General features: G+C 54.0%; 1 protein-coding gene across 1 annotated transcript in view; it reads left to right on the forward strand.

Moving 5' to 3' along the window:
* Positions 1-21,103, forward strand: part of erbb2 (erb-b2 receptor tyrosine kinase 2) — a 37,117-nt gene extending 16,014 nt beyond the window's left edge. Inside the window, exons 2-16 of the mRNA XM_033034818.1 lie at positions 1,990-2,214; positions 2,724-2,875; positions 3,353-3,536; positions 7,305-7,442; positions 7,589-7,651; positions 9,836-9,954; positions 12,122-12,263; positions 12,691-12,807; positions 13,809-13,935; positions 16,512-16,687; positions 17,039-17,129; positions 17,276-17,475; positions 18,967-19,099; positions 19,188-19,278; positions 20,954-21,103. Coding sequence (XP_032890709.1) covers positions 2,118-2,214; positions 2,724-2,875; positions 3,353-3,536; positions 7,305-7,442; positions 7,589-7,651; positions 9,836-9,954; positions 12,122-12,263; positions 12,691-12,807; positions 13,809-13,935; positions 16,512-16,687; positions 17,039-17,129; positions 17,276-17,475; positions 18,967-19,099; positions 19,188-19,278; positions 20,954-21,103 — 1,980 coding nt within the window. The 5' untranslated portion in view covers positions 1,990-2,117. The remainder of the gene's footprint in view (positions 1-1,989; positions 2,215-2,723; positions 2,876-3,352; positions 3,537-7,304; positions 7,443-7,588; positions 7,652-9,835; positions 9,955-12,121; positions 12,264-12,690; positions 12,808-13,808; positions 13,936-16,511; positions 16,688-17,038; positions 17,130-17,275; positions 17,476-18,966; positions 19,100-19,187; positions 19,279-20,953) is intronic.
* Positions 21,104-21,616: the final 513 nt, after the last annotated feature.

The raw sequence follows: 21,616 nt of genomic DNA on the forward strand, positions 1-21,616 counted from the left end.
CTATGTTTCTATGTTTCTATGTATCCGCTATTCTAGGTGTCAACTTCTCTACATCGGCGAGACCAAGTGCTGGCTCGGCGATCGTTTAGCTTAACACCTCCGCTCAGTGCGTCTTAACCTACTTGATCTCCCGGTGGCTCAGCACCTTAACTCCCCCTCCCATTCCCAATCTGATCTTTCTGTCCTGGGTCTCCTCCATTGTCAGAGTGAGGCCCAGCGTAAATTGGAGGAACAGCGCCTCGTATTTCACTTGGGGAGCTTACACCTCACTTCCTGGGATCCTGCCTGTCTGGGACATTCATAGAAAGTAGGTGCAGGAGTAGGCCATTCGGCCCTTCGAGCCGGCACCGCCATTCAATACGGTCATGGTCGATCATCCAGAATCAGTACACTGTTCCTGCTTTTTCCCCATATCCCTTGATCCGTTAGCCTTAAGAGCTAACCTAAAAGCTAAAGCGATTCCTGGGATCATGCCTGTCTGGGACACAGATTCCTGGGATCCTGCCGTCCATGACACAGATCCCCAGGGATTCTGTTCCAGTCTGGATCCTCATGCAGGAATTCTTGGGATGCTACCTGTCTGGGACACAGGCTCCTGGGGCCACAGGTCACTGAGCGTTCTGTCCGGCCCATACACAGGTGCCTGTGGTCATCCATCAGCCAGGTAACAGCTTCCTCCCACCCTGTACAGAGGTGCCCTGCCCCAGCCTGGCCCCGTACTGCTGGTCCATTGCTTGGTTAAAGTGTGTCGCACTGAGCTGAGAACCGTGCTGTCCCCATCCCCATCTCCCAACAGCATCTGCTGGCCACGACTGATGGTCGCAGGTGACGGCAGCTGCTCTGCCTCTTCCAGCTGCCTGTCACAGTGCGGGGCTGTCTGGCTGCAGACACACAGCTGGGGTGTGGGGGACAGACACAGCTGGGGCGTGGGGCAGTGGTCAGCTGGGGTGTGGGGTAGTGGTCAGCTGGGGTGTGGGGGGTAGTGGTCAGCTGGGGTGTGTGGGGCAGTGGTCAGCTGGGGTGTGGGGCAGTGGTCAGCTGGGGTGTGTGGGGCAGTGGTCAGCTGGGGTGTGGGGCAGTGGTCAGCTGGGGTGTGTGGGGCAGTGGTCAGCTGGGGTGTGGGGCAGTGGTCAGCTGGGGTGTGGGGGACAGTGGTCAGCTGGGGTGTGGGGGGGGGGGGGCAGCGATTCACTGTTGGTTTCTGTACAATCCAGCACTTTCATCTTGAGTGGTAGATCTTTAATGTGACAAGTATGGAATCTCAGTGTAATCGAATAAACATTGGCTGTAACGTAGACTGGCCCTTCCTCTGAATAGACAGTGACTGCTTGTAGTAATCCCCACTCACACTACTGGCTGGGACTGGCATTTATTCAGGGTTCAGGGTGCTGGCGGGTTCAGATAGCTACAGGGGCTGCAGTGGGCGCGGGGGGGGGGGGGGGGGGGGGGGGGGGGGTGTAACTGGGGTGTGCTGTGCTCGGGCTGGTGTTCTGGGCAGAGTGTCAGTGTGGGCTCACTGCCTGTAGAGTGTTGGACAGAGTGCTGGTCAGTGTCTTGTGTCCTGGACTACAGCTCTGTGGACGGGTATATCCCTTCCTGTAGTGCCTCATTCCCCTCCACGGATGGTGACAGGTTGCTTGTTTTTGGGTATAAATACCCTGCACCTGCCGCTGTGTCTCAACATACTGTCTCTGTCCCACACATCCTTCCCCCCTCTCACCACCCACCTCCCTGATTGCTCTGTCTCTCACCATTCTAACAGCTCATGTACAGACCTTGCCAGCTGCCAGCCTCCCACCTCCCCTAGCCACTGGGTGAGGAAGGGCCAGTGCTATCCCGGTGTGGAGGCCCCCTGGCTGGGACTGGGTCAGGCCCGCTCTCTCCATTATCAGGATGTAAGTGATAGCCATGAGTGGGTGCCAGGTATCAATGACCGTGCAGCGGAAGGAAACTCAGTGACGATGCTTTCTCTTATTTTATCATGTTCAGGAAATGCTTGTGCAGTTAATGCGCTGGTGACCAGAGTGCTGGCTCCTGTCCTGCGCTGCCCCAGTGGCCGGCGGCTGCAGTGGAGGAGTATCTCAACGTACGTTCACCCTGGCTCTGCAGGCTCGGTGATGGTGGCTCTGGTGCTGACTCCCTGGGCTGGTGTTGCCCCACTCTTGCTGCTGCTGTACGGAGCCCTGGGCCGAGCCCAGCTCCCCACCCCACAAGGTAAGTGCCACCAGGATTCTGCTGGCCAGCACAGGCTGGGAGCTGTGGAACAAACTTACCCCAAATGGGAGGTTTCACAGAAACCGCGGGATATCCACCACGTCAGGCAGCATCTGTGCAGCAAGCAAACACCCTTCACCAGCACAGGTATAGTCAGCACACACCTGAAGACTTCTCCGGGCTCTGAAACACCTGTCACTACCAGCCCTATACCTGTGGGGGTGTGGGGGATATCAGCTGGGTGCAGTGAGAGTGTTCCAACAGGGAGAGTACAGAGGTACAGAGTACATGTTAGAGTCACAGAGGAAGGAGAACAGTGGGGGTATGAGGTGTATCAGTGTATGGTGGGGTATAACACAGACAGTGTGGGGTATACCAGAGGGTACCGTGGGCTGTGGAGATAACACAGATGCTGAGAGGGCTGGGGGTGTACTAGAGTGTATTCATTATGAGCCCTGGAACAGTGAGCACTGCGATGCCTCATCCACATCTCCTGCTGTTCCTTGCAGTATGTCCAGGGACCAACATGAAGCTCAAACTCGCCTTCAGTTTGGAAAACCATTACCACACTCTGCGCAAGCTGTACGAGAATTGCCGCGAGGTGCAGGGCAACCTGGAGATCACACACCTGAAAGGGAACCTTGACCTTTCCTTCCTGCAGGTAACTGGAACCTGCAACAACACACCTTCCCCCTGTCCCCTCTCCTCCCTCCACTATCCCCCCTCTCTCCTACCCCTCCCCCACTATCCCCTCTCTCCCCTATCCCTCCCCCCCACTATCCCCTCTCTCCCCTACCCCTCCCCCACTATCCCCCCTCTCCCCTATCCCTCCCCCACACTCCTCGCTCTCCCCTACCCCTCCCCTATCTCCCCTACTCCTCCCTCCCCCTTCCCCCATCTCCCCCTCCCCTTCCCCCCTCTCTTCCTTACCGTCCCTCCCTCTCCCCACCCATCCCTCCCTCTCCCCACCGCTCACCCCCTCCCTCTCCCCTACCCGTCCCCTCCTCTCCCCACCCCTCACCCCCTGCCTCTTCTGCTCCTCTCCAGACTCCCCACTTTGAGCTTGCTGTTTCAGTGTATTTTTAGACCTGTTCCCACTCTGAAATTCATGGATCCTGTTGATGTTTTTGTTGCTCAGAATATTCAGGAGGTGCAAGGCTATGTTCTTCTTGCTCACAACGAGGTTGACTACATTCCACTGGAGAATCTGCGCATCATTCGGGGAAGCCAGCTGTACGAGGGCCGCTATGCACTGGCCGTCATCTCCAACCTCCACTCTGGCACCACTGGCCTCCGGGAGCTACGGCTCAGGAGTCTGACAGGTCCGTCTCTCCCACTGCTTCGAACAACCTCTTTCCATCAGACCTTTCTGAACTCTCTCCTATCTCTGTTTGGGGAATCCTCCAACCTTAGTTTAATTTACTGTACCGTGTACCGAGCTGCAGTGAAAAGCTTTTGCTGCGTGCTATCCAGTCAGCTAAAAGATAATACATGATTACAATCAAGCCTATCGAATCAAGAATCCCCTCTTCTGGGCATTTGAGGAATTCTTCTGTATCAATTTAAAAGGTGGACAAAATTCAGAAGGGTATAGACAATAGGAGCAGGAGTAGGCCATTCGGCCCTTCGAGCCAGCATCGCCATTCAATGTGATCATGGCTGATCATCCCCAATTAATACCCCGTTCCTGCCTTCTCCCCATATCCCCTGACTCTGCTATTTTTAAAAGCCCTATCTAGCTCTCTCTTGAAAGCATCCAGAGAACCTGCCTCCACCGCCCTCTGAGGCAGAGAATTCCAGAGTATGGTCGGAGTTTTCTGAGCGGGGGTTGGTTTTAGAGAGTCAGATCCTGGATTCAGGCCACTGTTTATCCCGGCACTTTGCAGAGCGATCTCGTACTCCCACTCCTGCTCTTTCCCACAACAACACCAATTATTAATGCTTGTGTTTGTCTGAGTTTCTCTTAAAGGCATTGAATGCCTCTGTTTCCAAAATGTGGAACAGACTAAGATTCCAGGTCATGGCCAGTTTGCATAAAATAAAACAAGGTTTTCTTGCCCGAAACGTTTGGTCATCAATTTAAATCTATGTCCCTGGTTCCTTGACCCGTCTGCTAACAGCCTCTAATAATTCTTGCATTCTTTTCGGCTTCACAATGCTCAATGTGGCCTTCCCCTACGTAGGTTCAACATACCTCTCTGTTCTTGTTCTCTCTGTCTAGTATGAAGCTCAATATCGGCTGAGATTTGTCCTACCCAGATCCCCCTGTTCTTAAACATCCTTCTAATTAAGCTATTTAGTCTCTATTGTCTGGTCATATACCTTCTGCTACATCACCTTCCCTGCATTCAATGTAATTCCCACTGACTTGTGATGTTCACTTTTTGAAACATTACGCTGTGATGTGTTGTCGCTGGGATGTGTCACTGATGACCACCTTCCTGTCTGGAAGCACCTGCTAGCTTTGCCTTTCTACTTTCTCTCCTTCATTCCATTTCTAATTTAGGCTGGCAGTGGCCTTTGTATTTCTAGCCTTTTATGTAGAACCATGTCAACATCACGCTGTCCTTTATGTATTCAAGCTGCTTCAAGTTTCTGATGTTGTTTCTAAACGCTGCGCCACGGCAGTTAAACCGATGAGCCTGTGGTGATGATGCATTTGTCACTGGCATTGCTACCATCAGAGGGGCAGTGGAAGTGTGTCTGCAATCTCTCCCCCTGGTCACCCAGACCTGGTGACCTGCCTGCTTTAGGCTCTAGTCTGTCTACAACCAACTTATTGGCAATTTCATTCCTTCCATTATTTTGGGGCAAAATCTTGGCAGCATCATCAAATTGGCAAAACCAATACAAAGTACCAGTGAGCTCCTGGGCACAGATTGCCTTTTAGTAACTGATCACCCACCCTGCGTCTACAACCTATTACATGTCTACAGAAGGAATTTAGATTCCCTTTTATGTCAATTGCCTTCTCAAATTCACTTTTCGCTCCTTCACTTTTTTTAAACTTCAGAATCAGAAACATATTTTATTCGCCAAGAACGTTTTGCAACATAAGAGGAATTTCATTGGCCAGGTCAGTCATACAATTAAAAGCAACATCACTCAAAAACACATTTTAACATGAACATCCACCACAGTGACTCCTACACATTCCTCACTGTGATAGAAAACGAAATAAAGTTCAAGGCCTTCCCTTAGTTCTTCCTCGGTCGGGGGCCTCAAGCCTCCGTTGATGGGACGATCTTGACTCCCGTAGCCGGCGGCGTTCGGGCCCTCCGCGTCGAGGCGATCGGTTCCTGCATCGGGGGGGATGTCAGCTCCCCCGCGCCGGACGTTCGAACCTCACATCGGGGCTGGTCAAACCTTCCGCAACGTTGGAGCTCGCGACTAGCCTCTCCCGAGTCTGCAAGTTCTTGATGGTAAGTCCGCAGGCCACGGTTGAAGCGATCCCAGTCAAGGGATCAGCTCCGATGTTAAGTCCGCGCCCCACGGTGGGGCTCACGACAGTCCGAGGGGGCCTCCAGCTCCATCGATGGTAGGCCGCAGAGCCCGGAGAATGTGATTCGTAAATAATCACATCTCCGGCAAGGTATGAACTTGAAAAAAAGTTTCCCCCGATCCCCTCCCTCCTCGACACACAGAAAACAAACCAAAGAACATTAAAACAAACTTTTAACACACTAAAAAATAACAAAAAGAATGTAAAAATGAACAGACTGCCGGCAGGGCAGCCATCGCCCCGACGCCCCTGGTGGTCAACTTTACCTCCAGCTAACTATATCCAGGCTGTTACCCCCAGCTAACTATATCCAGGCCTTTACCCCCAGCTAACTATATCCAGGCCTTTACCCCCAGCTAACTATATCCAGGCCTTTACCCCCAGCTAACTATATCCAGGCCTTTACCCCCAGCTAACTATATCCAAGCTGCTGCTCACTTGAATGATTCACCTGATAGTCACCCCTGTGGCCCCTCTTGCATCTCTCCACTCTCACTGTAAGCCTGTGTTCTTGTTTTAGAAACATTGCCACGGTTAGAGATAGAGACAAAGACACAGCACAGAAACAGGTCCTTCGGCCCACTGCAACCATTCCCACCATTGATCAGAAGAAGCATCTCGACCCAAAACATCACCCATTCCCTCTCTCCAGAGATGCTGCCTGTCCCGCTGAGTTACTCCAGCACTGTGTCTACCTCCAAACATTGATCACCCATTTACACTAGTTCCATGTTATCCCACTTTTGTATTTTACACGCTAGGGGTCACACTGCAATTTACTGAAGCCAATGAACCGACAAACCTGCACATCTTTGGGATGTAGGAGGAAACCAGAGCACCTGCAGAGAACCCACCCTGTCACAAGGAGAATATATAAACTCTGCACAAACAGCACCTGTAGTCAGGATCGAACCCTTGTCTCCAGTGCTGTGAGGCAGCAGCTCCACCGCTGTGTCACCGTGCTGTTGTCGGTGGTGTAGAACACCCACTGTGGTGTGACGGACCCTTCACTCAACCACAAGGACCTAAGGAATCTCCGCACTGTCATTTACCAATATTACTCACGGCAGCCGATGCATTTACACACCGATATCACAAAGCCATTGTTGTACCTTATTATAGTTTGTTCTCATGTAATATTGCACGATTCTAGCGCTGTAACTGTGATTTTATGCACACTAAACCCAGGTTAGACATGACCCCCTGAGCTCGTAAAACCTCCTGTTTCACCCCTTATGCCAAGTAAATGCTGAGTCAAGAATGAGCTTTACAAAGTGCAGCTAGATGCTGTTCGGGGTTAATAACGTCTGGGGCAGTTGTGATGCAGGGGTGAGCAGCCGTCACTGAGTGCAGGAGCAGGCTGGGTGCTGGAGACCGGCCGAGACAAGCTTCAGTGTGTCAGAGCACCAGTGTGTCGGCTGATGGTGACGGTGGCAGCCTGGTGCTTGCTGCCTTGGTTCAGGCTCTGACAACCTCGTTTAGCTTTAGTGACTGTTGTTTAGGTTTCTGTACTTGAATCTTAGCCTGCAATGTGGTGAAGCCTCCAGCTACAAGCACGATGTCCATCACGCTGCTTTGTATTCGACAGAGATCCTGACTGGGAGCATCTTGATTCGCAACAACCCCTGGCTGTGTTACCAGGAGACCATCCAATGGGATGACATTCAAGATGCCAACAACAAGTTTCCGTTTCTGGGCACGGTAGACAGCAACAGGACCGTTAAATGTGAGTAACTCGTCTGTGAGTGGGGGCTGGAGTTACCCCCGTCCCCCAACATAGCACGGGGTTGTGCTGCCCCAGTTTACACTGTCTCACTGTCTCTTCATCTCCGTTCTGTTTCTCTCCCTCCCTCTCTCTCTCTCTTCATTCAGGTGGGAACTGCAGTCGTGGGTGTGAGTCGTGCTGGAGCTCAGGGCCCGAGTATTGCCAGACACGTGAGTGTTCACCAGGAGTTTCCATTTACGCCAGCCCATGCCCACTGGGTGGAACCTACACAGCATCCAACCATCCTCCCCCCCTCCCGCTCACCCCTCCCCCTCCCGCTCACCCCTCCCCCTCCCGCTCACCCCTCCCCCTCCCGCTCACCCCTCCCCCTCCCGCTCCCCCCTCCCCTACCTCCCCCCCTCCCCCTCCAGCTCACCCCTCCCCCTCCCGCTCACCCCTCCCCCTACCTCTCCCCCTCGCTCCCCCCTCCCCCCTCCCCCCCTCCCCCTACCTCCCCCCCTCCCCCTACCTCCCCCCTCCCCCTCCCGCTCACCCCTCCCCTACCTCTCCCCTCCCACTTCCGCTCCCCCCTCCCCCTACCTCTCCCCCTCGCTCCCCCTCCTCCTATCTCTCCCCCCCTCCCCCTACCTCCCCCCCTCCCCCTAGCTCTCCCCCCCTCCCCCTCCCGCTCACCCCTCCCCCTCCCGCTCACCCCTCCCCCTCCCCCTACCCTCCCCCTCGCTCCCCCCCTCCCCTACCTCCCCCCCCTCCCCCCCCCGCTCATCGCTCCCCCCCTCCCCCTCCCGCCAACCCCTCCCCCTACCTCTCCCCCCTCCCCTACCTCTCCTTACCTCCTCCCCCTCCCCCTCCCGCTCACCCCTCCCCCTACCTCTCCCCCCTCCCCCTACCTCTCCCCCACCCCCTACCTCCCCCGACCCCCTACCTCCCCCCTCCCCCTCCCGCTCACCCCTCCCCCTCCCGCTCACCCCTCCCCCTACCTCTCCCCCCTCCCCTACCTCTCCTTACCTCTCCCCCCTCCCCCTCCCGCTCACCCCTCCCCTACCTCTCTCCCCCTCCCCCTACCTCTCTCCCTCGCTCCCCCCTCCCCTACCTCCCCCCCACCCCCTACCTCCCCCCCACCCCCTACCTCCCCCCCTCCCCCTCCCGCTCACCCCTCCCCTCCCGCTCACCCCTCCCCCTACCTCCCTTACCTCCCCCCCAACCCCCTACCTCCCCCCCTCCCCCTCCCGCTCACACCCCTCCCCCTGCCTCTCCCCCCTCCCCCTACCTCTCCCCCTCGCTCCCCCCTCCCCCTACCTCCCCCCCACCCCCTACCTCCCCCCCTCCCCCTCCCGCTCACCCCTCCCCCTCGCCGCTCACCCCTCCCCCTAACCTCTCCCCCCTCCCCTACATCTCCCCCCCTCCCCTACCTCTCCCCCTACCTCTCCCCCCCACTCCCCCTCCCCCTACCTCTCCCCTCCCCTCCCCCTACCTCTCCCCCCCCTCCCCCTACCTCTCCCCCCGCTCCCCCCTACCTCTCCCCCCCGTTCCCCCCTCCCCCTATCTCTCCCCCCTCCCCTACCTCTCTCCCCCCCACCCCCCTCCCAGTGATCATTGCTTCTCGGAAGTAGAACCAGACAGGAGTTTAGAAAGATGAGAGGGGATCTTATTGAAACATATAAGATTGTTAGGGGTTTGGACACGCTGGAGGCAGGAAACATGTTCCCGAAAGTACACTAAAATCCCGAAACGTTGCCTATTTCCTTCGCTCCATAGATGCTGCTGTACCCGCTGAGTTTCTCCAGCATTTTTGTGTACCTTCGATTTTCCAGCATCTGCAGTTCCTTCTTAAACACAAACATGTTCCCGATGTTGGGGGAGTCCAGAACCAGGGGCTACAGTTTAAGAAACACTTTTTCTCACAGAGAGTGGTGAGTGTGTGGAATTCTCTGCCTCAGAGGGCGGTGGAGGCAGGTTCTCTGGATGCTTTCAACAGAGAGCTAGATAAGGCTCTTAAAGATAGCGGAGTCAGGGGATATGGGGAGAAGGCAGGAACGGGGTACTGATTGGGGATGATCAGCCATGATCACATTGAATGGCGGTGCTGGCTCGAAGGGCCGAATGGCCTCCTCCTGCACCTATTGTCTATTGACATGAAGGCTGCTTTGTGTGGAAGAGTAAGCGTGTGTAAGCTGCGTGTTACAGGTCGTGGCTACAGTGCGCCAGTTCCGGGTGACAGTGTGCCTACAGTGCGCCGGTCCCATTCTCGACGACAGGGTGAGAGCTCCAGGCCAGAGATGCCGGTGTCTGTGCGGTGATCCACCGTGTGTTCAGCTGCGGTCAGTGCGAGTGGCGTGAGGTGGAGAGGGAGTCACCCTGGCCTGCCGTACCCACACTTTATTTTGCCGTTTCAGTGACTCGGAAGATCTGTGCCCACGAGTGTCGGACCCGCTGCAGAGGGAGGTACCCGAGCGAGTGCTGCCACAATGAATGTGCTGCTGGCTGTACTGGGCCCAAGGACACCGACTGCCTTGTACGTACACACCACCCAGTCACCGAGCCTCTCACCCACACTCACACCCACACCCACACTCACACCCACACTCACACTCACTCACACTCACACTCACTCACCCACTCACCCAGTCACCGAGTCTCTCATCCACACTCACTCACCCACACTCACTCACTCACACCCACACTCACACTCACTCACACTCACACTCACTCACCCACTCACCGAGTCTCTCACCCACACTCACTCGCTCACTCACACCCACTCGCTCGCTCACTCACTCGCTCACCCACTCGCTCACCCACTCACTCGCCCACTCACTCACTCACCCACTCACTCACTCACCCACTCACTCACCCACACTCACACCCACACTCACACTCACACTCACCCACACTCACACCCACACTCACACCCACACTCACACTCACACTCACTCACCCAGTCACCGAGTCTCTCACCCACACTCACTCACCCACACTCACTCACTCACACCCACACTCACACTCACTCACACTCACACTCACTCACCCAGTCACCGAGTCTCTCACCCACACTCACTCACCCACACTCACTCACTCACACTCACACTCACACTAACACTCACACCCACACTCACACCCACACTCACACTCACACTCACACTCACTCACCCACTCACCCAATCACCGAGTCTCTCACTCTCACTCACTCACTCACTCACTCACTCACTCACTCACTCACTCACTCACTCACTCACTCACTCACTCACTCACTCACTCACTCACCCACCCACCCACCCACTCACTCACTCACTCACTCACTCACCCACTCACTCACTCACTCACTCACTCAGCCAGGCTGATACATGGAGAGTAGAGGGATTAAACTGTGGCGGGATAGACCACGCGGCTGGTCAGGTGCAGGGGTTACAGAGGGGCGGAGGGCTGGGAACGCTGTAGAGGAGGTGGATGGTGGTCATGGTGGGGGTGAGAATGTCGTTGGTTGGTATTTGACGAATGTAGGTTACAGAGCTTTATAAAATGCTGCGTGCAGATCAACCAGGAGTACAAGCGGTGAGCCGTGAGGATGGATCATTCAGCAGCGGGCAGGGCCACAGACGATTGGCAATCATCACCATGCCAAGGCAGGCACTGATGCATCGCAGCAGGATGACAGACGGAGCATCTGTAGAGGTTTGCTAGAGTTGTTGGAGACATGCCAAACCTCCTCAGTCTTCTTTGGAAGTATAGAATTGTGTAGACACATTCTTGTAGTGACATTGTGTAGACACATTGTGTAGACACATTCTTGTAGAGATGGCCGTTGCTGCAAGGTGTTTCCACGACAAATTATTGATGATATTTGAGTTTCTTGACCATCTCTCCTTCGACACCATTGGTGCTGACTGGAGTGTGTGCAGCACCTTGCTTCCTCATGCCAATAGCTAGCTCCTTCAACCTGCTGACATTGAGGGAGTGGATATTGTCCTGACACCATGTTACTAAACCTCCATCTCCTTCCCATATTCCATCTTCTTATTGTTTGAGATCCGTTCTACTACAGTGGTGTCATCTGCAAACGTGTACATGGAGTTTGAGCTGAATTAGGCCACACAGTGGTGGGTGTACAGGGAGCATAGTGAGGGGCGGAGAACCCCTTCTAGCGGCCCAACACGACCCGGACAATTATCGTGGAGGATATTTTATCCTCATTGGTCATCGACGGGTCGGGAGATCTAGGATCCAGAGTGGCTGCTGACTCCCAGGTCCATGGATTTGGAGATGTTTGGTTGTAATTATGGCGCTGATGGCAGCTGTGGTCAATGTAGGTGTCTACCGCAAATATCCTTATTATCCAGAGATAGCGGTGATGAGGGCCAGAGAGGTAGCATCTGCAGGGGACCTGTTGTGGCACCAGGTGGCTGTCTGGGCAGCTGGGGCTAGTGTACAGCAATCATAATGTGGGTCAGGGTCACCCGACGTTGTGATCAAGGCACGATATCACTCCAATAATAGTGGCCTTTAAACAACTCAAAACCCTTGGAATGCTGCAGAGAGAGGTCAAAGCTGTCTGTAAATATTCCTGCCAGCTGCTCCATGCAGTGCTGAAGACATGCATGGGCTATGAGGATACGTTCATGGGCATTGAGGACCCCCCATTGCGCCAGTCCTGTGTCTGACCGCTCGCTGCCTTGTGTTTCCAGGCCTGCCACCATTTCAACAATGCGGGGATGTGCCGTAGGGACTGTCCCCCTCTCAGCAACTATGATATGCAAACCTATCAGATGAAGCCCAACCCTGAGGCAACGTACATCTTTGGAGCCAACTGCGTCAAAAAGTGTCCGCGTAAGAAGCTTCCGCTACTCTGGCAGTCATAATTCCTCATCTATTTATCTAAATGTATCTTTGACAATGTTGTAACATGTCTTCTCCACACCCTTCACCCTTCCTTACTCCACTTCTTTCTGGTGCCATTATGCACTCACTCACTCACTCACTCACTCACTCACTCACTCACTCACTCACTCACTCACTCACTCACTCACTCACTCACTCACTCTCCTCTGCCTTCAATCTCTACCGCAACCTCTCTTGTCCCTCCCTCCACTCTCTCTGTCCTGACCTCACTGCTGTGTCACCGTGGAACTTTACCTCCTTCCCCTCGGCCTGATCCACACCCACCTCCCTCCCGCCTCCCTCCCTCCTTCCCTCCCTCCCTCCCTCCTTCCCTCCCTCCCTCTCTCTCTCTCCCTCTCTCTGTTAAACCTGCCAGATAATTACCTGGCCACGAACGTGGGCTCGTGCACGCTGGACTGTCCCAACGACACCAAGGAGGTGATGGAAGGAGATCGATACAAATGTGAGAAGTGCAGTGAACCGTGTCCTAGAGGTCAGTACACATGGCGCGGCGTGATGGGGTGAATGTGCCGTGGATTGCTTGAGGACCAGCCCCTTGCGAGTCCGCACTGCCCCCGTATCTCACAGCCCTGCCCCCCCATCTCACAGTACTGCCCCCGTATCTCACAGCCCTGCCCCCCCATCTCACAGCTCCCCCCCCATCGCACAGTTCCCCCCCATCTCACAGCACTCCCCCCCCCATCTCACAGCTCCCCCCCCCCCCATCTCACAGCTCCCCCCCCCCATCTCACAGCTCCCCCCCCATCTCACAGCTCCACCCCCATCGCACAGTCCCCCCCCCCATCTCACGAGCACTCCCCCCCATCTCACAGCTCCCCCCCCCCATCTCACAGCTCCCCCCCCCCATCTCACACTCCACCCCCCCCCCCCATCTCATAGCTCCCCCCCCCCATCTCACAGCACTCCCCCCCCCATCTCACAGCTCCCCCCCCCCCATCGCACAGTCCCCCCCATCTCACAGCACTCCCCCCCCCCCCCCATCTCACAGCACTCCCTCCCCCATCTCACAGCTCCCCCCCCCCATCTCACAGCTCCCACATCTCACAGCTCACCCCCCCATCTCACAGCTCCCCCCCCCCATCTCACAGCACTCCCCCCCATCTCACAGCTCACCCCCCCTCCCCCATCTCACAGCTCCCCCCCCCCCAATCTCACAGCTCCCACATCTCACAGCTCCCCCCCCCCCCCATCTCACAGCTCCCCCCCCCCCCACCATCTCACAGCTCCCACATCTCACAGCTCCCCCCCCCCTCCCATCTCACAGCACTCCCCCCCCCCCCCCCCCATCTCACAGCTCCCCCCCCCCCCCCCCCCCCACTTTCTCTGTGCTGATGTTAGTGTGAATGCATCAAACAAGCATCATGGACACTTTCTCAGCACCACTGTTGAATAGATGACATTTATTTTGTGGTGATGGAAGATGATTGTTTGAAGTTCGTCACCTTGCTCAGTCCTCACTAACTCTTCTCACAGTGTGCAGCGGCTTAGGGGTGAGTAACCTGAAGAATGTGCGGGCAGTGACCTCCAGAAATATTGATTCCTTCAAAGGCTGCAGCAAGATCTTTGGCAGCTTGGTCTTCCTGGCTGAGACCTTCTCTGGGTGAGTACAGTGGCTGTGGACTGCATCACCCTTCTTCGCTAGGGCAGGGCGAGTTGTTGATGGTAAATTTAACTTCAGCGTGTGGCAGAGGTTAGGCATGCAGGTCTTTCAGAAGTTACCTCTTGGTCTCCTGACACCACCATGACCCCATGTAGTTTGCAGCCTGTGTATGTGCATGCATGTGTGATTGGGCATGTGTGTGTCCGTCTGCATGTGTATGTGTGTCTATATCTGTGTGTCTGCGTGTGTATATGTACGTGTGTGTCCATCTGCGTGTGTGTGTCCGCGTGTGTATATGTACGTGTGTGTCCGTCTGCGTGTGTGTGTGTTCGCGTGTGTATATGTACGTGTCTATGTGTGTGTCCGCATGTGTATATGTGTGTTCGCGTGTGTATATGTGTGTTCGCGTGTGTATATGTGTGTTCGTGTGTGTATATGTGTGTTTGCGTGTGTATATGTGTGTTCGTGTCCACATGTGTGCGTGTCCGCGGGTGTATGTGTGTGTGCATGTCCGCGTGTCTATGTGCTTGTCTATATGCATGTCCGCGTGTGTATGTGTGCCCGCGTTTGTATATGTGCGTTTGTATATGTGCGTGTCCGCGTGTGTATATGGGTGTGTGTTCGCGTGTGTATATGCGCATGTGTATGTGTGTGTTCGCGTGTGTATATGCGCATGTGTATGTGTGTGTGTGTTCGCGTGTGTATATGCCCATGTGTGTGTTCGCGTGTGTATATGCGCATGTGTATGTGTGTGTGTGTGTTCGCGTGTGTATATGTGTATGTGTGTGTTCGCGTGTGTATATGTGTATGTGTGTGTGTTCGCGTGTGTATATGCGCATGTGTATGTGTGTGTGTGTTCGCGTGTGTATATGCGCATGTGTATGTGTGTGTTCGCGTGTGTATATGCGCATGTGTATGTGTGTGTGTGTTCGCGTGTGTATATGCGCATGTGTGTGTGTGTTCGCATGTGTATATGCGCATGTGTGTGTGTTCGTGTGTGTATATGCGTATGTGTGTGTGTGTTCGCGTGTGTATATGCGCATGTGTATGTGTGTGTGTGTTCGCGTGTGTATATGCGCATGTGTATGTGTGTGTGTTCGCGTATGTATATGCGCATGTGTATGTGTGTGTGTGTTCGCGTGTGTATATGCTCATGTGTATAGAAACATAGAAATTAGGTGCAGGAGTAGGCCATTCGGCTTTCGAGCCTGCACCGCCATTCAATATGATCATGGCTGATCATCCAACTCAGTATCCCGTACCTGCCTTCTCTCCATACCCTCTGATCCCCTTAGCCACAAGGGCCACATCTAACTCCCTCTTAAATATAGCCAATTAACTGGCCTCGACTACCCTCTGTGGCAGGGAGTTCCAGAGATTCACTACTCTCTGAGTGAAAAAAATTCTTCTCATCTCGGTTTTATAGGATTTCCCCCTTATCCTTAAGCTGTGACCCCTTGTCCTGGACTTCCCCAACATCGGGAGCAATCTTCCTGCATCTAGCCTGTCCAACCCCTTAAGAATTTTGTATGTGTGTGTGTGTTCGCGTGTGTATATGCGCATGTGTATGTGTGTGTGTGTTCGCGTGTGTATATGCGCATGTGTATGTGTGTGTGTTCGCGTATGTATATGCGCATGTGTATGTGTTCGCGTGTGTATATGCGCATGTGTGTGTGTGTTCGCGTGTGTATATGCGCATGTGTATGTGTGTGTGTGTTCGCGTGTGTATATGCGCATGTGTATGTGTGTGCGGATACATATAGGTATATTATTTTCTCCTCTCGCCCTCACTATGCTGAGGGTCTGTGGCTACTGGAAGTCAGGATCTAGAATACTTTGGCTGCAAGATCTCATTCACAGAGATGTGTGGAAAGAATTCTGCCTGCTGTCCCTCCCCCAGGTGTCCAGTGCTGTCTGGCCCTGTACTCTGTTTTGCCAGTCGGGAGGTGAGGGGGTCTCCAGTGTGTGACCGAGGCCTGAGAGGCTGCCTCTGAGCTCCAGCTCCCAGCCTGAAGATGAGCATTACTGCATCATTCCAGTCAGCCCCCACCACTCTTCCCAGCTCCCGGTCACCGAGCATCAAAGATGTACACCGTGCTGTATCCAAGTAACGCTTCAGGCTCCTGGCTCCCGGCCTCCATTCCAGACATAGATAAAACTCGAGGACATGGATTTAGAGTGGGGGGTAGCACCTTAGAAGGGAGCTGAGGGGGATCTTTGTCACCCAGAGAGTGGTGAGTATGTGCAGCACAGTGGTGGAGGGAAGCATAGTTCTGATCATAGTTCAGGTGTTTAGCTGAGGCCAGCTGCGGGAAGATGGGATTAATGTGGATGGGTGCCCACTGGCCAGCATGGGCATAGTGGTCCGAATGGCCTGTTTCCATGCTGTACATCACGGTGACTCTGGCAGTGCTCCAGATACAGACATTAGGTGATTGTGTCTGATGCCCACATCAAGGGCAGCTGCATCATAGAGAGAAGGAAAGGGCTGAAGTGGTCACAGAGGGACAAGATGGTGAAGGTTAGACGTTGATGTGCCAGAGCTGCTTGTCTGATGTTTACTGTCATCCTTTCAGTGACCCGGCTGCAAAGACTGAACCCCTGGATGTGAGGAAGCTGAAGGTATTCGACGTTCTGACTGAGATCACAGGTAGGAGCACTCTGATGGTTCTTGTATTAGTGCGAGCCACTCCATCTTCACCCACCACTCCCTGCTCTTGTGTCCTAGTCAAATGTGAGATGCTGGGAGGAGGCAGGCCATTGATTCCTTGTGCTACATGGCTCAGTACGGTAATGGGTGACCCATTCCACAACCCCTTGCCTTTCCCAATGTCCAAAGCCATTCTCTGCCCTGAATATATTCCTGATCTAAAGTCCTTGGGGAGAGAATTCCACAGTTATATGATCCTCTTTGTGAAGATATTTCTAACCAGCTCTGTCCTCCATGGCCAATTCCTCTAAGTGAGACTGTGCCCCCCCCCCCCCCCCCCTCATCTACCCTGTCACTGCAAGAGGACATTGCAGCCAATGCCTGCCCCCTTCACAACACTGTACTGTACATGCAATGACAGCAGCCTGTGATAGCGTTGTTCTTGCTCTACAGGGTATTTATACATCGAGGCTTGGCCACAGAATTTCACCAGCCTGAAGGCCTTTGAGAACCTTGCCACGATCCGGGGACGAGTGCTATACAGGTGAGCTGCCGACACAATTCCAGCCCTGTCATTACACTTCCTGCGTCCAGTGCTATAGTACTTTGCACTTGCCCTGCTTGCTGATGCAGGCAGGGCACAGCTTGTCAACTGGCTTCATTTTTGTCTTTGCTTTGATCTGGTTACAGCGGTGCTTATGCATTGTTAGTGCAGAATCTACAGATACATTCACTCGGACTACGCTCTCTAAAAGAGATCAGTAATGGGCTGGTATTCATTCACCACAACCCTCACCTCTGTTATGTCAAGACTATTCCCTGGAGACAGCTGTATCTGAAGGAGCACCAGGAGGAGCTGATAACAGCCAACAGGCCACAAGATGTTTGTGGTAAGTAATGGCTATTGGGGTAAGCAGTCCCCATAGTTACATCCTTTACAAAGGGTGTCTGGAAAACATGGTCAGATTAAACAGAGCAAGCCAGATGCTTAAACCACTTAATTGGTGTTGGAATGCCCTTCAGAGTGTTGTGTGAAAATGCTCTTAATATCAACATAGACTGAGGTGGCCATAGAAATACAGGGTCATTCTTTTGTTTTAGAGATACAGTGTGGAAACAGGCCCTTCGGCCCACTGAGACCGTGCACACCAATGATTACCTGCACACTAGTTCTATGTTGTCCCAGTTTCACTGCTTACACACTAGGGGATATTAACCTACAAACCTGCATGTCTTCAAAGTGTGGGAGGAAACTGGAGAAAACCCACAGGGTCACGGGGAGAGCGTACAAGCTCCACACAGACAGCACCCGTAGTCAGGATGGAACCAGGGACCCCACGTGACTGGACCCCTCGCAGCTCAGAGCCAACTCTTTCTATGTTGGCATAGAAACATAGAAAATAGGTGCAGGAGTAGGCCATTCGGCCCTTCGAGCCTGCACCGCCATTCAATATCATGGCTGATCATCCAACTCAGTATCCTGTACCTGCCTTCTCTCCATACCCCCTGATCCCTTAAGCCACAAAGGCCACATCTAACTCCCTCTTAAATATAGCCAATGAACTGGCCTCAACTACCTTCTGTGGCAAAGAATTCCAGAGATTCACCACTCTCTGTGTGAAAAATGTTTTCCTCATCTCGGTCCTAAAAGATTTCCCCCTTATCCTTAAACTGTGACCCCTTGTTCTGGACTTCCCCAACATCGGGAATAATCTTCCTGCATCTAGCCTGTCCAACCCCTTAAGAATTTTGTAAGTTTCTATAAGATCCCCCCTCAAACTTCTGAATCTCAATCTTTCTTCATATGAAAGTCCTGACATCCCAGGAATCAGTCTGGTGAACCTTCTCTGTACTCCCTCTATGGCAAGAATGTCCTTCCTCAGATTAGGAGACCAAAACCGTACGCAATACTCCAGGTGTGGTCTCACCAAGTGCAGTCGAGTTGGTTGTGGTGTTGGCGAGGATGATGCACTGCCCGCTCGGTGAGAGTTGTGTTACAGCAGCTCATAGGCCACAACATTCACAACATCAATTAAACATACATTGTGCAAAACTGTCAAAATAAAACGTCACAAAGAAACTAGACATTAGTGGGAAAATACTGAACTAGAAGGCAGGTGTCTGACGGTGCAAGTGGTGATGTGCCATGGTCTGTTGTGTCGTGCAGGCTAGTTCAACAATCTGCTGGTGTGGTGTGGAGGGAATCAGTGTTAGCTGAAATAATCCATCAGTATAAACTGTGCGAGTGGCCATTCCCCCCGGCTGTGAACTGTGTAAATGGCCAGTCACTCCAGACCTCGCTGTGTCCCGTTCCCTCAGCTGCTGCAGTGAATGGGTCAGAGGTCAGCGACTGTGATTCACCTGTGTTTGTTCTCTTGCAGAGGCTGAGGGGCATTCCTGTTACGCCCTCTGTACGGCGGGCAATTGCTGGGGTCCTGGGCCGACACAGTGCCTGACCTGTACCCACTACCTGCGTGCGCAGAGGTGTGTGGAGACGTGCAACCTGTACATGGGGTAGGTGTGCTGCAGGTAGGGTGCTGCTGTGGCCAAGGGAGTGTGTCTGGGCAGCGTTGTAAACCCTGCCTTGTTTCTCCTTTCCCAGGCTGGTTCGGGAGTATCTGAGTGAATCGTCCTGTATCGCATGTCATGCAGAGTGTCTCCCTCAGAACGACAGCCTGAGCTGCAGCGACAAGGTACCTTCAGCAGGGCAGGTGTGAGGGGGCGAGCGAGGGCAGGTAGCTCACTAATAGGTGACAGCTCCTCAGGTATCTGCTTTATGGTCTGCCCAGTGGTGGAGAGCTCAGTCTTGATCGTCGGGGGGGGGGGGGGGGGGGGGGGTGTGTTGGTGACATCTCCTGTTCTCAGTAGCTCAGTAACAGAGCTGTTCATTCCAGGTAGCTGCACAGAGACAGGCCCTTCGGCCCAACTCAGCCATGTTGACCAAGATGTCCCATCTATGCCAGTCCCATCTGCCTATATTTAGCCCATGTTTCTCTAAACCTTTCCTGTCCATGTACCTGTCCAAATGTTATTTAAATGTAGTTCTACTATCTGCCTCAACTACCTCCTCCAGCAGCTTGTTTTATTCACCCACCACCCTCTGAGTGAGAAAGTTGCTTCTCCGGTCCCTACTAAATCTTTCCCTTCTCAACTTAAACCTATGTCCTGTGGTTCTTGATTCTCCTATGAGCGAATGACCCTGTACATTCACCTATCCATTCCCCTGATGATTTTATACACCCACTTGTTGTTTATGCTTGGTGTGGTGTTTCTTGGCCCTGCCCCTGTTCCGGGGGTTATGTCGGTGCCCGGGAGAACCTTGAACCCGCATTGTGTATGGACACCGTGGAGGGTCCTGGCACCGCTGGCCACCACTGGGCACCGCTGGCCACCACTGGGCACCGCTGGAGGCCACTGGGCACCGCTGGAGGCCACTGGCCACTGCTGGGCACCGTGGAGGGCCGCAGCACCAATGGACACTGTTGGCACCACTGGCCACCACTGGGCAACGCTGGCCACCACTGGGCACCGCTGGAGGCCACTGGGCACCGCTGGCCACCACTGGGCACCGCTGGCCACCACTGGGCACCGCTGGAGGCCTCTGGGCACTGCTGGACACCACTGGCCACCACTGGGCACCGCTGGCCACCACTGGGCACCGCTGGAGGCCACTGGGCACCGCTGGCCACCACTGGGCACCGCTGGCCACCACTGGGCACCGCTGGAGGCCACTGGGCACCGCTGGAGGCCACTGGCCACCACTGGGCACCGCTGGAGGCCACTGGGCAACGCTGGCCACCACTGGGCACCGCTGGAGGCCACTGGGCACCACTGGGCAACGCTGGCCACCACTGGGCACCGCTGGAGGCCACTGGGCACCGCTGTAGGCCGCTGGCCACCACTGGGCACCGCTGGAGGCCACTGGGCAACGCTGGCCACCACTGGGCACCACTGGGCAACGCTGGCCACCACTGGGCACCGCTGGAGGCCACTGGGCACCGCTGGGCACCGCTGGAGGCCACTGGGCACCGCTGGGCACTGCTGGACACCACTGGGCACCGCTGGACACCACTGGGCACCGCTGGGCACAATTGGGCACTGCTGGCCACCGTGGAGGGCCGCAGCACCAATGGACACTGTTGGCACCACTGGGCACCGCGGGGGTTGGACTGTATCCTGAATCAGCATTGTAATATATTACTGTGATGTTTAATAATGAGAATATTTGGCAATTTGTGTATTATGGTGGTGGGTGTTCTGTTTTTGTTTGTTGTGCAAATATTGATGTAAATAATTGATTCGATGTGATTTTGTAAATGAGAAAGGCTATGGTGTTTCTTTGGGGTGACCTTTCCTTCTCACCCGCAGGGCGCTGATGCCTGTGTGACATGCAGGCATTACAAGGATGGCAAGCAATGTGTGGAGAAATGCCCGACTGGGGTACATGGGCACATCTGGAAATACCCTGACGAACAAGGCCTCTGCCAACTCTGCCCCACTAACTGCAGCCACTCGTAAGTGAATGCCCACCAGTGGCTCGGCCACAGTTCCAAACTCTGTACTTGCTCTGTAAGTAATTCTCTTCTGTTCTGCAGATGTACAACCAGTGCTGACGGATGCCCCGAGGAGCCCAGTCACAGGTAACTACCTGCACTCACAGGTAACCACCTGCACTCACAGGTGAGCAGTCTGCATTGGGCACCCCGCTGGGTGACAGAAGAGCCAGCCACGGGACACTTGTTGGTGTAGGAATGTCACAACATTTTGAGATTTTAAAAACCAAGCCTGTAATTTACCGCATCAGATAAAGCATAAAAAGAAGTTTAATTTGATATCTAATTCACTTCATATCTTCAGTATTAAAAAAGTTATGGTCATTTTCATACTCAGAAATGAGCATCTTGTTCCCTATTGCTTTTCCATTGACTTAACACAAAATCTGTGTTAGTCGAGGACAGTCAATTGACATAAAAGCCGATAGCTTTCTTAAAAAATAAGAGAACTGAATGAAATTATCGAATGAAGCATTCT

This window comes from Amblyraja radiata, chromosome 16 (assembly GCF_010909765.2).
Source record: "Amblyraja radiata isolate CabotCenter1 chromosome 16, sAmbRad1.1.pri, whole genome shotgun sequence".
Lineage (NCBI taxonomy): Eukaryota > Metazoa > Chordata > Chondrichthyes > Rajiformes > Rajidae > Amblyraja > Amblyraja radiata.